Source organism: Dendropsophus ebraccatus, chromosome 13, assembly GCF_027789765.1.
Source record: "Dendropsophus ebraccatus isolate aDenEbr1 chromosome 13, aDenEbr1.pat, whole genome shotgun sequence".
NCBI classification, from domain to species: Eukaryota; Metazoa; Chordata; class Amphibia; order Anura; family Hylidae; genus Dendropsophus; species Dendropsophus ebraccatus.
Genome location: NC_091466.1, coordinates 78300335 through 78315174, shown reverse-complemented (window position 1 = coordinate 78315174; position 14840 = coordinate 78300335). Strand labels below are relative to the sequence as shown.

The 14840-nt window shown below is 50.8% G+C and overlaps 1 protein-coding gene across 2 annotated transcripts in view; it reads right to left on the bottom strand.

Annotated features, from left to right (window-relative positions):
* Positions 1-14840, bottom strand: part of TDP1 (tyrosyl-DNA phosphodiesterase 1) — a 40423-nt gene that overhangs the window by 14335 nt on the left and 11248 nt on the right. For both annotated transcript variants that reach the window (XR_011359625.1, XM_069951214.1), the window contains exons 6-13: positions 13807-13841; positions 11204-11296; positions 7731-7901; positions 7559-7637; positions 7291-7476; positions 6813-6861; positions 6599-6665; positions 6270-6377 (exon numbers count right to left, since the gene is read on the bottom strand). Coding sequence is in view for 1 of the 2 variants with exons in the window: in XM_069951214.1 (XP_069807315.1) it covers positions 6270-6377; positions 6599-6665; positions 6813-6861; positions 7291-7476; positions 7559-7637; positions 7731-7901; positions 11204-11296; positions 13807-13841 (788 nt within the window). In the remaining variant the exon portion in view is untranslated. The remainder of the gene's footprint in view (positions 1-6269; positions 6378-6598; positions 6666-6812; positions 6862-7290; positions 7477-7558; positions 7638-7730; positions 7902-11203; positions 11297-13806; positions 13842-14840) is intronic.

Below are 14840 nucleotides of genomic sequence, written 5' to 3'. Positions count from 1 at the left end.
CACTGTAAAAGCCAGAGTAAGACTTCTCTGCGATACAGCACGTCCCCGGCAGCCACCCCACCGCGCCAGCTCAGATAATAATCTTGTCCTACGCTAGACCCCGTATGAGCACGCGGCGACCCCTCAGCGCACTGAATTCCCAGTCGCCTATGACGCTGCGGCCCTGAGGACAGAGCACTGCCGTCTGCCTCCGCCTGGATCAGCACTTTATCCCATATTGTTCCTGCAGCAGATCAGCGGGTGACGTCAGGCGCGGCGGGGAATTATGTACATCGTACCCCCAGTCTGAGAGACACTGCACAGCTGAGATCTCCGGACTGATGTAGCAGAGCTGAGATTGCTATCATAACTCGCAATGCAAGAGACAGGCGTATAGGGGAGTACTTTAGTGTCGTTATACATCAAGTCACAATGAACAGAAGGGAAACTCATTCACATACTGACTTCTCACAGCTGAGGGTTTGCTACAGTTGCATCCAGTCTAGACAATGCCCTGTGAGCTAAACAGACTGAGAGAGTCACTGCCGTTAATCTTTTTTTTTGCAGAAATCAATAGTCCAGGCATTTTAAGAAACTTTGTAATTGGGTTTATTAGGCAATTATGCCATTATCTGCATTCAAAAAGCCTTTTCCCAGGCCCCCCCTCCTCTCCTTTCTGTCATCCACTGCTCAATCAGGAAATCTCGACTTTTTTTTATCATTCGGATCCTGTCTGTGCTATGGAGAGGGGAGGAGGGAGATTAGTCGCCAGCAGAGAGCAGGGAACAAAGGATTACATAGCGGGGGAGCTATTCAGAGGTCAGTGGTGACTGTGAGAGGAGAGAGCCTGGTGAGGTAGCTGTAAATTAACTCTTTGTTGTCCTGTTTTGGTGTCTCATTTCCTTCTCTCCATAGGAAAACCATGAAGACAGGGGGACAGCTTCAAACTGCTTTTTCATGATAAAAATTCAATTTTTGGCTAATACACCCAATTACAAAGTTTCTTAAAATTGTCTGTACTATTGATTTCTGCAAAAAAAAAAATTTAATGACCGTGACACTTTAAGTAAACAGAGACATACTCCTTTTTATAGCAGTGGACTGGGCTGCTGTTTCTCTGCTTACACAACACCCAGTGCATCAGTAACCCCTTTCCTACCATCTACAGTGCACTGTGTAATCCCCCCCAACATAGTGCCCCCTGTTCAGTGCTTGCTGTGATGCTGCTGACTAGGGATGGTCCGAACATTGTTCGTTTCGGGTTCGTACGAACCCGAACTCTCGGTAATGATTCCCGCTGTCTGCCCGCTATGTGGAGAGGGTGGATACAGCAGGAGGACCGCCTGGAAAACTGGGATACAGCCATAGCCATAAGCTGCATCCCAGTTTTCCAGGCGGTCCTCCCGCTGTACCCGCCCACTCCACGGAGCGGGGAGACAGCGGGAATCTGATGCTAAGCGTTCGGGTTCACACGAACCCGAACCTCGGCAGTTTCGGACCATCCCTACTGCTGACGCTTGTTGCATTTCTGTTCACTTTGCTCAGTGCATCAGTAACCTCTTCTATCCATCATCTATAATAGATTACTGTATAAGTATCAACTGCCTGACCGTTACACAGCAGAGAGGAGAGAGTATGTGATAGGGATGTTTGGCTGTGTTCACATTGCAAAAAACGGATAAAAAAACAAAATGTTTACTTGTGTGCATCCATTTATCCAGTGACTTCTCTTAAAAAAAAAAAAAAAAAAAAAAAGATATTGCATAAAAAGTGTGATCCCAGCCTAAACTACAACTCCCAGCATGCCCTGACAGCCTTCAGCATGATGGGAGTTGTAGTGCTGCACAGCCACAGGCTGGGAAACCCTCCTAGAACGATCCACATTTTCCATATGTATGGGGGTGGGGTGCGTTGTGCGGTCACTAGGTCGCACCGTTGTCCCTTTAAGAGGCTGGCGTGACGTCTTCTGCCATTTACTGAAAAAATCTGCAGCTGCCAGACATCAAAGCGAACGCAAGATCCGCAGGTGAGGAACGCGTCTACCGGCCACAACAAGTGCTAGTGGTAATGGAGAGCGGCGGGGAGGGAGGGGGAGCGAGACCTAGCGCCGTAATCAGACACGGTTACCAGGATACATGATCGGTGAATACTCAGGACTCGCGCCTCAAGGATCTCAAGACTATTATAGTGGAATATTTTAAAGAACAACAAATGGTGGTTACCGTGGCAACAAAACGCAGAGTGCTCAGAAGGAAAATCGCTTAAAGGGCAACTCCTGGTCCTCAAGTCATCTGTAGCCTTGGAGTAGGCCTGGTCTTATAGACATAGCAATGGTGGATGAAACCAGGGGCCACACACACTGCCAGGGCATGCTGAGAGTTGTAGTTCTGTCATAGGTTGGGAAACACTAAAATGTAAAGTCTGTGAGGCCCATAGAGGCCGACGGAGGCTCCATCACACCCTCCACCAGTTACCAGAACCTTCAGATAAACAGCGGCTTGTTGCTAGGATACCGGCACAGCGTACCCTGTGCTGTCACCAATAGAGGAGTCCTGAGGGGGGGAGAGAGAGGAGTCCGGAGGAGGAGGGAGAGACAGAGGAGTCCAGAGGAGGAGGAGGGAGAGAGAGAGGAATCCAGAGGAGGAGGAAGGAGAGAGAGAGGAATCCAGAGGAGGATGAGGAGGAGGAGGAAGAGACAGAGGAATCCAGAGGAGGAGGAAGAGACAGAGAAGTCCAGAGAAGAAGGAGGAGGGAGAGACAGAGGAGGAGACAGAGGAGAATGAGGAGGAAGAGAGACACAGGACTCCAGAGGAGGAGGGAGAAACAGAGGAATCCAGAGGAGGAGGAGACGACAGAGGAGTCTAGAGAAGGAGGAGGAGGGAGAGACAGAGGAACCCGGAGGAGGAGGAGGAGGAAGAGACAGAGGAATCCAGAGAAGAAGGAGGAGGGAGAGACAGAGGAATCTGGAGGAGTAAGAGACACAGGAGTCCAGAGGAGGGAGAGAAAGAAGAATTCAAAAGGAGGAAAAGAGGAGTCCAGGAAGAGGAGGGAGATACAGGAGTCCAGAGGAGGAAAAGAAGAGTCCAGAGGAGGAAACAGAGAAGTCCAGTAGAGGCGGAGTCCAGAGAAGGCGGGAAAGACAAAGGAGTCCAGGAGGAGGAGGGAGTGACAGGATGAGAGAAAGAGTACCGGGAAGAGAGAAGAGTTTTAGAAAGGGGGAAAGGAATTTGGAGAAGGAGGACAAAAGGATTAAAGAGGAGGAACAACTGAGTGTAAAAAGTGTGAGGAGGAAAAGCACAGTCCCTAAAGGACAAGTCCAGCGAAAATTTTTATTTAAGGAATATATTGTCCTCCAAAAGTTATACAAATCCCCAATATACACTTATTACGGGAAATGCACATAACGTACTTTTTTTCCCTGCACTTACTACTGCATCAAGGCTTCACTTCCTGGATAACATGGCAATGTCACTTCCTGGATAACATGGTGATGTCACTTCCTCGATAGCATGGTGATGTCACTTCCTGGATAACACGGTGATGACACTTTCTGGATAACATAGTGATGTCACGACCCGACTCCCAGAGCTGTGTGGGCTATGGCTGCTGGAGAGGATGATGGCAGGGGGATGCTCAGTGTCCCTCCAGTGCCCTATGTCCCTCAGTGTCCCCCTGCCATCATCCTCTCCAGCAGCCACAGCCCGCACAGCTCTGGGAGACGGGTCATGACATCACCGTGTTATCCGGGAAGTGACATCACCATGTTATCCAGGAAGTGACATCACCGTGTTATTCGGGAAGTGACATCACCGTGTTATCCGGGAAGTGACATCATCGTGTTATCCGGGAAGTGACATCACTGTGTTATCCAGGAAGTGACATCACCGTGTTATCCGGGAAGTGACATCACCATGTTTTCCAGGAAGTGACATCACCGTGTTATCCAGGAAGTGACATCACCGTGTTATCCATGTTGGGGGACAATACAATACTTTGATAAAAAATTTTGCCAGACTTCTTTTAGAGAGGCAACAGAGGAGGCTCAAAGGTAAGGACAGAGGAGGCTGGAGGAGGATCATAAAGGAGTCCATAGGAAAAGAAAAGGAGCAGAAAAGGAGAAGAGGAATAAAGGAGTCTGGAGGAGGGGGGGCAGAGGAGCTTCGAGGGGGACAGAGGAGTTTGCAGGAGGGGACAGAGGGGTCTGGAGGAGCGGGAATAAAAAAATCTACAAGGAACAGGGGAGTCTAGAAGAAAAGGGACAGAGGCGGCCTAAGGGGTCTGAAGGAGAAAGGGAACAAGAGTGGAGGGTGACAGAGGAGTCTGGAAGCAGCGGCTCTGGTAGTTGCTTACACCCCTCTTCCTCGGGCTCTGAAGAGCTGCATGGGGGGGGGGGGGGGGGTCAGGAGGGATATCTCCCTGCCCTTGCATCTCGGTGGAGTGCGGCCGCCTGGTTCCTGGCAATAAATAGTCATCTATTCCCGTCCCACCCACCAGGTACTTGTCCCCATGCAGATGATAGCATTACATAGTACCTTAGGCCTCCCACTCCTAGCACCCCCCCCCCCCCAATTCTAAGGGTTAATGGCGTTGCTCTCCGACTATTGCTCAGGGTGTCACTTTGCTTTATTCTCTTAATTCATACAACTACAAATAAAAGAAAACTAAACAGAGGCATCAATGGCAGATGGCAGGAGATCTCGCTGCCATCTCTATGGAAACTTGGGATAAGAGGAGCGCTACAGACATGAGGAGCACCGAGCCACACTCCAGCTGAGATGGACTGAAGCCTCCGCATGCAACAAGCCTCTACAGAACATGCAGCACTTAAAGGAACAGCAACCTATAAAAAAAGAGCTCAGAGACAGGATCGTGTGGAGGAGGAGGAAAGAGCTGCCTGTAGAGCTCAGAGACAGGACTGTATGGAGGAGGAAAGATCTGCCTGTAGAGCTCAGAGACAGGATCGTGTGGAGGAGGAGGAAAGATCTGCCTGTAGAGCTCAGAGACAGGACTGTATGGAGGAGAGAAGAGCTGCCTGTAGAGCTCAGAGACAGGAATGTGTGGAGGAGGAAAGAGCTGCCTGTAGAGCTCAGAGACAGGATCGTGTGGAGGAGGAGGAAAGATCTGCCTGTAGAGCTCAGAGACAGGACTGTATGGAGGAGAGAAGAGCTGCCTGTAGGGCTCAGAGACAGGAATGTGTGGAGGAGGAGGAAAGAGCTGCCTGTAGAGCTCAGAGACAGGACTGTGTGGAGGAGGAGGAAAGAGCTGCCTGTAGAGCTCAGAGACAGGAATGTGTGGATGAGGAGGAAAGGACTGCCCGTAAAGCTCAGAGACTGGACTGTGTGGAGGAGGAGGAGGAGGAAGGGGGGGGAGGGCTGACTATTGAGCTCAGAGACAGGAGTGTGTGGAGGAGGAATGAGCTGCCTGTAGAGCTCAGAGACAGGACAAAGTAATAGGAGTAAATGGGCGTTGGTAAGAGTGGAGACAAGAAACCCAATAGTTACCGTGGCGGAGCTCCACAGATGCTGTGTACAGCTGGGAGAAGCTTCTAGAAGGTCATCACCATCTCCGCAGGAGTATTTACTAGAATGGTGCGGCCATAATACGGTCACAGTCTCTCCGGCTATGACATGGCGGCTGACAGCGGACAGAATGTTTGGAGCCGGGCCGGCACAGTCTGGGTAAGAAGCAGCGGATGTGTTAAATTACAGAGACTTCAACAAGAGCGCGGCGGGATGTCCAGGGCGATCAGCGGATACAGGAAATTATTGGCGATTTTCAGCTGCGAGCGCCGAGATTTATTGTCTTTCTTCTATTTATTTGCAACGTGAAACAAGCAAATCAATCAATTCCCGAGTAGAGCAGAGCCGGCACGGTTACCGCTGCACAGCCGGATAGTGGAGCTTACATAATGACGTATAGATCTGTGGAGACGCTGTGTGTCAGGACAATGAGAGCCGCAAATACAGGGGGCCACGCTACAGGGGAGATCAATACAAGGAGGGTCATGTGACCAGCAGGATTCCAATAGTACGGCACCTGCCAGACCAGGGGAGTAATGGATCTCCTCAACAACCAACAGTGAGAATCACTGTGTTATCTGTGGTGTTACATAGGACTGCAGGTGACTACTACATTATCCGTACTCAGAGATATCACTGTGTTATCTGTGCTGTTACATAGGACTGCAGGTGACATCTACTACATTATCTGTACTCAGAGATATCACTGTGTTATCTGTGGTGTTACATAGGACTGCAGGACTGTAGTGTATACCACCCCCCCCCTTGTACCTTGTAACTAAGAACCATGCCAGCTGCCGGCAGTCCGGTGACAGCCGCATGTACGTCTTGATGTGGGGCATGGCTCTACTACGACCTGAAGTTTCTGCTTTCCACCTGCTGTAAAGAGAAGGACAGGCGCTTATAGTGCAGGGATTACCACAGGTTACATGAGTATAGGTCAGACTACTTGCAGAGTTCTCTTTTCATACACTGGTACAATATAAACATACTGGTTGCTAAAATTGACATCCCCTTTAAGGTTTATTTGCATGAGCCTTTATAGCTCCTTTAAATCATGCAGGGAATGATAATTGCCTCTATGGCAGAGTGTTACCTACTGGAAGTATGTGTGAAGCCAGGGCTGCTTCTGAGCTGTCTGGATCCCGTACGGCAGGGAACCCCCCGCTGCAAAACACAAAGAGCGAAACAAGGCGGAACTGAGAATCCCGCAAAATATAAAGAAATAATGCAGGGACATTGGCTGCTATACTGGGGTCATACTGCTCTATAGGCATCCCTATAATGGAGCAGACAGGGCTGCAGTCTCCTCACCAGGATATCCCTCCAGGCTGGTCCTCACATTGTCCACAGATGGGTAGATCTGCAAAGAGAAAACATCACAGATGTCCCATTACCGCCATCGCATAACAACATGGCGGATAAGAGAAAGAGAGGTGTGATCTATGTACAGTGACCCCACCAGCAGAATAGTGAGTGCAGCTCTGGGGAATAATACAGGATGTAACTCAGGATCAGTACAGGATCAATAATGTATGTACACAGTGACCCCACCAGCAGAATAGTGAGTGCAGCTCTGGAGTATAATACAGGATGTAACTTAGGATCAGTAATGTAATGTATGTACATAGTGACCTCACCAGCAGAATAGTGAGTGCAGCTCTGGAGTATAATACAAAATGTAACTCAGGATCAGTACAGGATCATGTAATGTATGAGCACAGGGACTTATGTAGTGAACAGATGAGTGGGGACTGGAAACATGTACAGGGGATATCACTCAGGACATTACCAATTGCAGGGGGTTTTCGGAGTGCGGCAGCGTTTTCACCCCCTTCCCCAGGGTCTTCATGCTTTCACTGAATTCAGAGTGCAGCCACTTGCTTTGGTCGGCCCCCATTGAGCCTATGCTGGAAAACTGACCAATCACAGGCCAAGATTCTACGCCAGCGATGGGGCTGCACTTCTCCCTTAAAATCTACAAAGTGAAGAAAGACAAAGATGATAGATGATCAGGACGCATCAGGTAAGTATTATGGCTGGTTCTGGAGCTTACTCACCTTTCTTAGGCGGAAGTGCCCCCATTTGTCTTTTTCGTATCCCTGGAACCTCCCGGGTGTGGATCCCACCAGATACACCCTGTAATACAATCACCATAAGAACAATGTATCAGCGTCTCCTCTATCATGTTCCATCATGTGTCACTACACGGAGCCCCCATCACATACTGACCTGGTCTCGGACAGATCGTGCTGCTTAATGATATCTGTCCATTCCCTGAGGCTCGGCGAGTTGTAGGCGCTCAGATAAGCCACCAAGTCAGCCCTGAAGTTGGTGACTGACTCTCCGGCTAATGATGAAGACCCCTCGGGCAGTCTGGGATACAGAGGACTCAGCCAGATCCTGACACGAAGCCAAGAAGAGAAGATAATAAGATGTGAAGGGGATGGATTCTGCAGTAATACACTCAGGGAGGAAGAGCACTGAAGCCCCTATTCCACAGGCCGACAGTGAGGAGCTATCAGCGCTTATTTGCTCCTCGTTCCCCTGTATTCTCAGTGCTGACATCACTGAGAATACAGCCTATCCATCACTAGAGATCAGCGGTGACATCACTGAGAATACAGCCTATCCATCACTAGAGATCAGCGGTGACATCACTGAGAATACAGCCTATCCATCACTAGAGATCGGTGACATCACTGAGAATACAGCCTATCCATCACTAGAGATCAGCGGTGACATCACTGAGAATACAGCCTATCCATCACTAGAGATCAGTGACATCACTGAGAATACAGCCTATCCATCACTAGAGATCAGCGGTGACATCACTGAGAATACAGCCTATCCATCACTAGAGATCAGTGACATCACTGAGAATACAGCCTATCCATCACTAGAGATCAGCGGTGACATCACTGAGAATACAGCCTATACATCACTAGAGATCAGTGGTGACATCACTGAGAATACAGCCTATCCATCACTAGAGATCAGCGGTGACATCACTGAGAATACAGCCTATCCATCACTAGAGATCAGCGGTGAGATCACTGAGAATACAGCCTATCCATCACTAGAGATCAGCAGGGACATCACTGAGAATACAGCCTATCCATCACTAGAGATCAGCGGTGACATCACTGAGAATACAGCCTATCCATCACTAGAGATCAGCGGTGACATCACTGAGAATACAGCCTATCCATCACTAGAGATCAGTGACATCACTGAGAATACAGCCTATCCATCACTAGAGATCAGCGGTGACATCACTGAGAATACAGCCTATCCATCACTAGAGATCAGCAGTGACATCACTGAGAATACAGCCTATCCATCACTAGAGATCAGCAGTGACATCACTGAGAATACAGCCTATCCATCACTAGAGATCAGCGGTGACATCACTGAGAATACAGCCTATCCATCACTAGAGATCAGTGACATCACTGAGAATACAGCCTATCCATCACTAGAGATCAGCGGTGACATCACTGAGAATACAGCCTATCCATCACTAGAGATCAGCGGTGACATCACTGAGAATACAGCCTATCCATCAGTAGAGATCAGCGGTGACATCACTGAGAATACAGCCTATCCATCACTAGAGATCAGCGGTGACATCACTGAGAATACAGCCTATCCATCACTAGAGATCAGCGGTGACATCACTGAGAATACAGCCTATCCATCACTAGAGATCAGCTGTGACATCACTGAGAATACAGCCTATCCATCACTAGAGATCAGCGGTGACATCACTGAGAATACAGCCTATCCAGTGATGTCAGTCCGCCCTCAGTCAGTGATTGGCTGAGCAGGCTGTTGCTTCCAGACGGGATTGCTCGGCTGGGGACTGAGGACGACAGAGGAGAAGGCGGGGGTAGGAATAGGCTGCCTGTTATGTTCTGCCTCTCAGTAGCAACATATTCAAAGCAGAATACCCCTTTAAGCATGTCCTGTCCTTAAGTTGCAGAACAGAACAGACAGCGGCCCTCACTGTTCAGGGTCTTGCAGACAGCATCCAGTCCTCTCCATCACATGGCAGGTAAACAACGTCTGCATTATAGACCGCCGTGTAGGATGTACAACAATACGCAGAGCGGCTGCCATCAGGAAGCCGGAGACAAAGGAACAAAGAGACAGAAGTAATGTCTTTGAAGATGGCGCTGAGTACGGCCGCTCAGGAAGCGGGCACGAAAGGAAAAGGCTTTTATATGTAATGTAACTGAGTTACCTCTAGAGAGAACAATGGTGGAAGGAGGTCGGGGGCGCTGGGGAGAGAACACAGGATCTAACCGAGCGCTCTCATCTATAGCGTCACACACTGAGCTACAGGGGATATACTACATCCTCATACTACACAATAGTGTCCTACCACAAGATCAGCAATACAGGTGATCAGACACCAGATCCACACACAGCCCCGCCCCCTGCATATAATTTGTATAGGGAGGTAGTCACAGCCCCGCCCCCTGTACATCATGTGTATAGAGGTAGTCACAGCCCCGCCCCCTGTATATCATGTGTATAGAGAGGTAGTCACAGCCCCGCCCCCTGTATACCATGTGTAGAGATGTAGTCACAGCCCCGCCCCCTGTATACCATGGGTAGAGATGTAGTCACAGCCCCGCCCCCTGTATATGTGTATAGAGGTAGTCACAGGCCCTCCCCCTGTATATTGTGTAGAGAGGTAGTCACAGCCCCGCCCCCTGTATATCATGTGTATAGAGAGGTAGTCACAGCCCCGCCCCCTGTATATCATGTGTATAGAGGTAGTCACAGCCCCGCCCCCTGTATATCATGTGTATAGAGGTAGTCACAGCCCCGCCCCCTGTATATCATGTGTATAGAGGTAGTCACAGCCCCGCCCCCTGTATATCATGTGTATAGAGGTAGTCACAGCCCCGCCCCCTGTATATCATGTGTATAGAGGTAGTCACAGCCCTGCCCCCTGTACATCATGTGTATAGAGGTAGTCACAGCCCCGCCCCTGTGTATCATGTGTATAGAGGTAGTCACAGCCCTGCCCCCTGTATATCATGTGTATAGAGGTAGTCACAGCCCCGCCCCCTGTATACCATGTGTAGAGATGTAGTCACAGCCCCGCCCCCTGTATACTATGTGTATAGAGATGTAGTCACAGCCCCGCCCCCTGTATATGTGTATAGAGGTAGTCACAGGCCCTCCCCCTGTATATTGTGTATAGAGAGGTAGTCACAGCCCCGCCCCCTGTATATCATGTGTATAGAGAGGTAGTCACAGCCCGTCCCCTGTATATCCTGTGTATAGAGATAGTCACAGCCCCGCCCCCTGTATATCCTGTGTATAGAGAGGTAGTCACAGCCCCGCCCCCTGTATATCCTGTGTATAGAGAGGTAGTCACAGCCCCGCCCCCTGTATATCATGTGTATAGAGGTAGTCACAGCCCCGCCCCCTGTATATCTTGTCTATAGAGAGGTAGTCACAGCCCCGCCCTCTGTATATCATGTGTATAGAGATGTAGTCACAGCCCCGCCCTCTGTATATGTGTATATAGAGGTAGTCACAGCCTTGATCCCTGGATAACATCACTGAACATAGAATAGTTGGGAGACAGATTTTCAAACTTTCTGGATTATTGGATGATCATAAAAGTATACACATTGATTATGATAAAAGATGGATGGTTTCAGGGCATTATGGGTGATACATACCCCTGGGTCTTCTGGTGCCAGTCATCGCGGATGAGGTTACTGGTGTGGATGACGACTCGCAGACCTTCCTCGTATAATAGCAGCATCATTTTCCTTTAAGAGACGGCTCTGATTATTGCCGAGATAACAACAGTAGGAGAAATTACCAGCCCTGGGTATGTGAAGCCCCCCAGCGATGTGCCGAGCCCCCTCCCCCACCTGTACAATCCATGTGTTCCTATACATCTTGTACCAGAGTGGAGGAGGCTGAATGCAGATGGATTACACATAATGAATAGCAATGGATTGTACATACAGAACCTGCGATGAGGGGGAGATTACTCCCTCGGGGGCTCGCTCTCTATTCTCACCTTCACAGGAAAGAACACAGTGATCTGAGCCGGAACAGAGTCTCTATGGGCGATCCTGCTTACTGCTGCAGGACTACAACTCTCAGAATGCCCAACCACAACCTCCGCACCCCAGGGTTCCCCAACTTGTGGCAGCCATAGGCTTTTAGGGCATGATGGGAGTTGTAGTTTTGCAACAGCTGTTGGGCCACAAGTTGGGGAAAACTACTATACAGAGTGGAGTGAATGGTATCATGAGAGTAGTAGTTTTGGAACGTTGCTGTATGGAGAGCAAGGATTCTTGCCTCCTCTTACAGACAGCATTTAGGGGGAGGGAGCCGCCCTGCTGGTCAAATGAGGGTAGTGAGGTGCCACCAGGAGTGCAGTGCTGAGGATTATGATATTATAATGGATGATATCATGCGAATAATAAGGGTAACCCTGAAGACCCGGGGAGGGGTCAGCCGCAGGCTACACTCCTATCCCCTGCCATAGACCGGCTGTCCTCTGGGTGAGGGGTCAGCCGCAGGCTACACTCCTATCCCCTGCCATACACTGATTGTCCTCTGGGTGAGGCGTCAGCCGCAGGCTACACTCCTATCCCCTGCCATAGACTGGCAGGCCTCCGGGCGAGGGGTCAGGTTACACTCCTATGCCCTGCCATAGACCGGCTGTCCTCTGGGTGAGGCGTTAGCCGCAGGCTACACTCCTATCCCCTGCCATAGACCGGCTGTCCTCTGGGTGAGGGGTCAGCCGCAGGCTACACTCCTATCCCCTGCCATACACTGATTGTCCTCTGGGTGAGGCGTCAGCCGCAGGCTACACTCCTATCCCCTGCCATAGACTGGCAGGCCTCCGGGCGAGGGGTCAGGTTACACTCCTATGCCCTGCCATAGACCGGCTGTCCTCTGGGTGAGGCGTTAGCCGCAGGCTACACTCCTATCCCCTGCCATAGACCGGCTGTCCTCTGGGTGAGGCGTCAGCCGCAGGCTACACTCCTATCCCCTGCCATATACTGGTTGGCCTCCGGGCGAGGGGTCAGCAGCAGGCTACACTCCTATCCCCAGCTATAGACGATCTGACCTCTGGGCGAGGGGTCAGCCGAAAACTACACTCCTATCCCCTGCCATAGACTGGCTGTCCTGCGGGCGAGGGGTAAGGTTACACTCCTATCCCCTGCCATATACTGGTTGTCCTCCGGGCGAGGGGTCAGCCGCAGACTACACTCCTATCCCCTGCCACAGACTGTCTGTCCCCCCCAGGACTAATCTCTGCTGGATTCATAAAGTGCAGAGGGATAAGAGCGGTGCACAATGCCAGGCTGCTCCTCTCCTTCTGGCCGGTTGCTTGGAAACTGCTACTAGAGAGTGAAATGAAGAGAACACAGAGCGATCCCATCATGTGCCGCCTCCCATCACACAGGGACGCCAAAACCTCAACAGGTCTCCTGGGGGACATGGCCAGACCCCACAGCGGAGTTCTATGTAGCTGCTGTAAGACTACAACTCCCAGGAGGCCCTGCCAGTCTGCAGGGATTCTAGAGTCTACCTACGTCTCCTGGGGGACAGGATCAGACCCTCCAACCATGACCTCCAACCTCTAGATATTGCAAAACTACAACTCCCAGCATGCCCTGACTGTCTACACCTAAATACATCGACTAGGGGACAGGACAAGGTCCCACAGCATGTTGCAGAACTACAACTCCCAGTATGTTCTTGCAGGGACCCCAAACACTTGATTAAAGGGGAACTCCAATGAAGATGTTATACTTTCAAATCAAATAGTGTAAGAAAGTTGTACAGATTTGTAATTTACTTGTAAGTAATCATTTCCAGTCTTCCAGTACTTATCAGCTGCTGTATGTCCTGCAGGAAGTGGTGTCTTCTCTCCAGTCTGACACAGTACTCTCTGCTGCCACCTCTGTCCATGTCAGGAACTGTCCAGAGCAGGAGAGGTTTTCTATGGGGATTTGCTGCTGCTCTGGACAGTTCCTGACATGGACAGAGATGGCAGCAGAGAGCACTGTGTCAGACTGGAGAGAATACACCACTTCTGCAGGACATACAGTAGCTGATAAGTACCGGAAGACTGGAGATTTTTTATATAAAAGTAAATTCCATATCTATGTAACTTTCTAACAACTGATGATTTAAAAAAAAAAAAAAAAAAAAAAAAAAAAAAAAAAGCTGATGAAAATCTACAGTGATGTCTTCTAATAAGTCCTGACAGTGACGCCAAAATCTGTCTACATCTCTGGATTTGTGGACTTACGTATGGTGCGTCCCGAACGCCTGATCCAGCCGCGCCTACAGAACAAAGACACCGGTTATAGCAGAAGAAAACCCAACAGCCATAGAAAGTGATGTAAAGGCAATCAATGCTGAAACGTCCAAAACGTGTTATGGGTGGTCAGGGTGGGGGCCACATACTGTCTGCAGGGTCACACCTTATAGGACACGACGTATAGAAAAAGAACCGGAGAGAAAGACGTTCCCCGGAGTGAAGCAGAGGGGAGTGGCCATTAGTGATGGTGCGATGCCCTCTAGTGTTCATAAGCAGAACTGATACACATCCTCCTCATGTACAGGAGAGGAGGGAGATTCATGGACGTTATCAGGGATTTCTCTTCTATTGGGGAAAATGTTTCAGTGACCGGACAGAAGTGGTTACAATATAAAGACTCACAGCAGAACTAGCAGGATGCAGGTCACCATGTCCTCCTCCTCCTCCGCCTGCACCCACAGCCGCCTCCGCCTCCTCCGACCCTCCGCCTGCACTCACAGCCGCCTCCGCCTCCTCCGACCCTCCGCCTGCACTCACAGTCGCCTCCTCCTTCCCTGTGGCGCTCATAGCCGCCGCCTGCTTCTCCCCTCTGGCGCTCACAGCCGCCTCCTCCTCCTCCCCCTCTCTGGCGCTCACAGCCCCCTCTTCCCCCTCCCCCACTCAGGCACTCACAGCCGCCTCCTCCTCCTCCCCTCTGGCACTCACTGCCGCCTCCTCCTCCTCCCCTCTGGCGCTCACAGCCGCCTCCTCCTCCTCCCCTCTGGCGCTCACAGCCGCCTCCTCCTCCTCCCCTCTGGCGCTCACAGCCGCCTCCTCCTCCTCCCCTCTGGCGCTCACAGCCGCCTCCTCCCCTCTGGCGCTCACAGCCGCCTCCTCCTCCTCCCCTCTGGCGCTCACAGCCGCCTCCTCCTCCCCTCTGGCGCTCACAGCCGCCTCCTCCTCCCCTCTAGCTCTCAGCCGCCTCCTCTCCTCCCCCCCCCCTCTGGCGCTCACAGCCGCCTCCTCCTCCTCCCCCCCCCCCC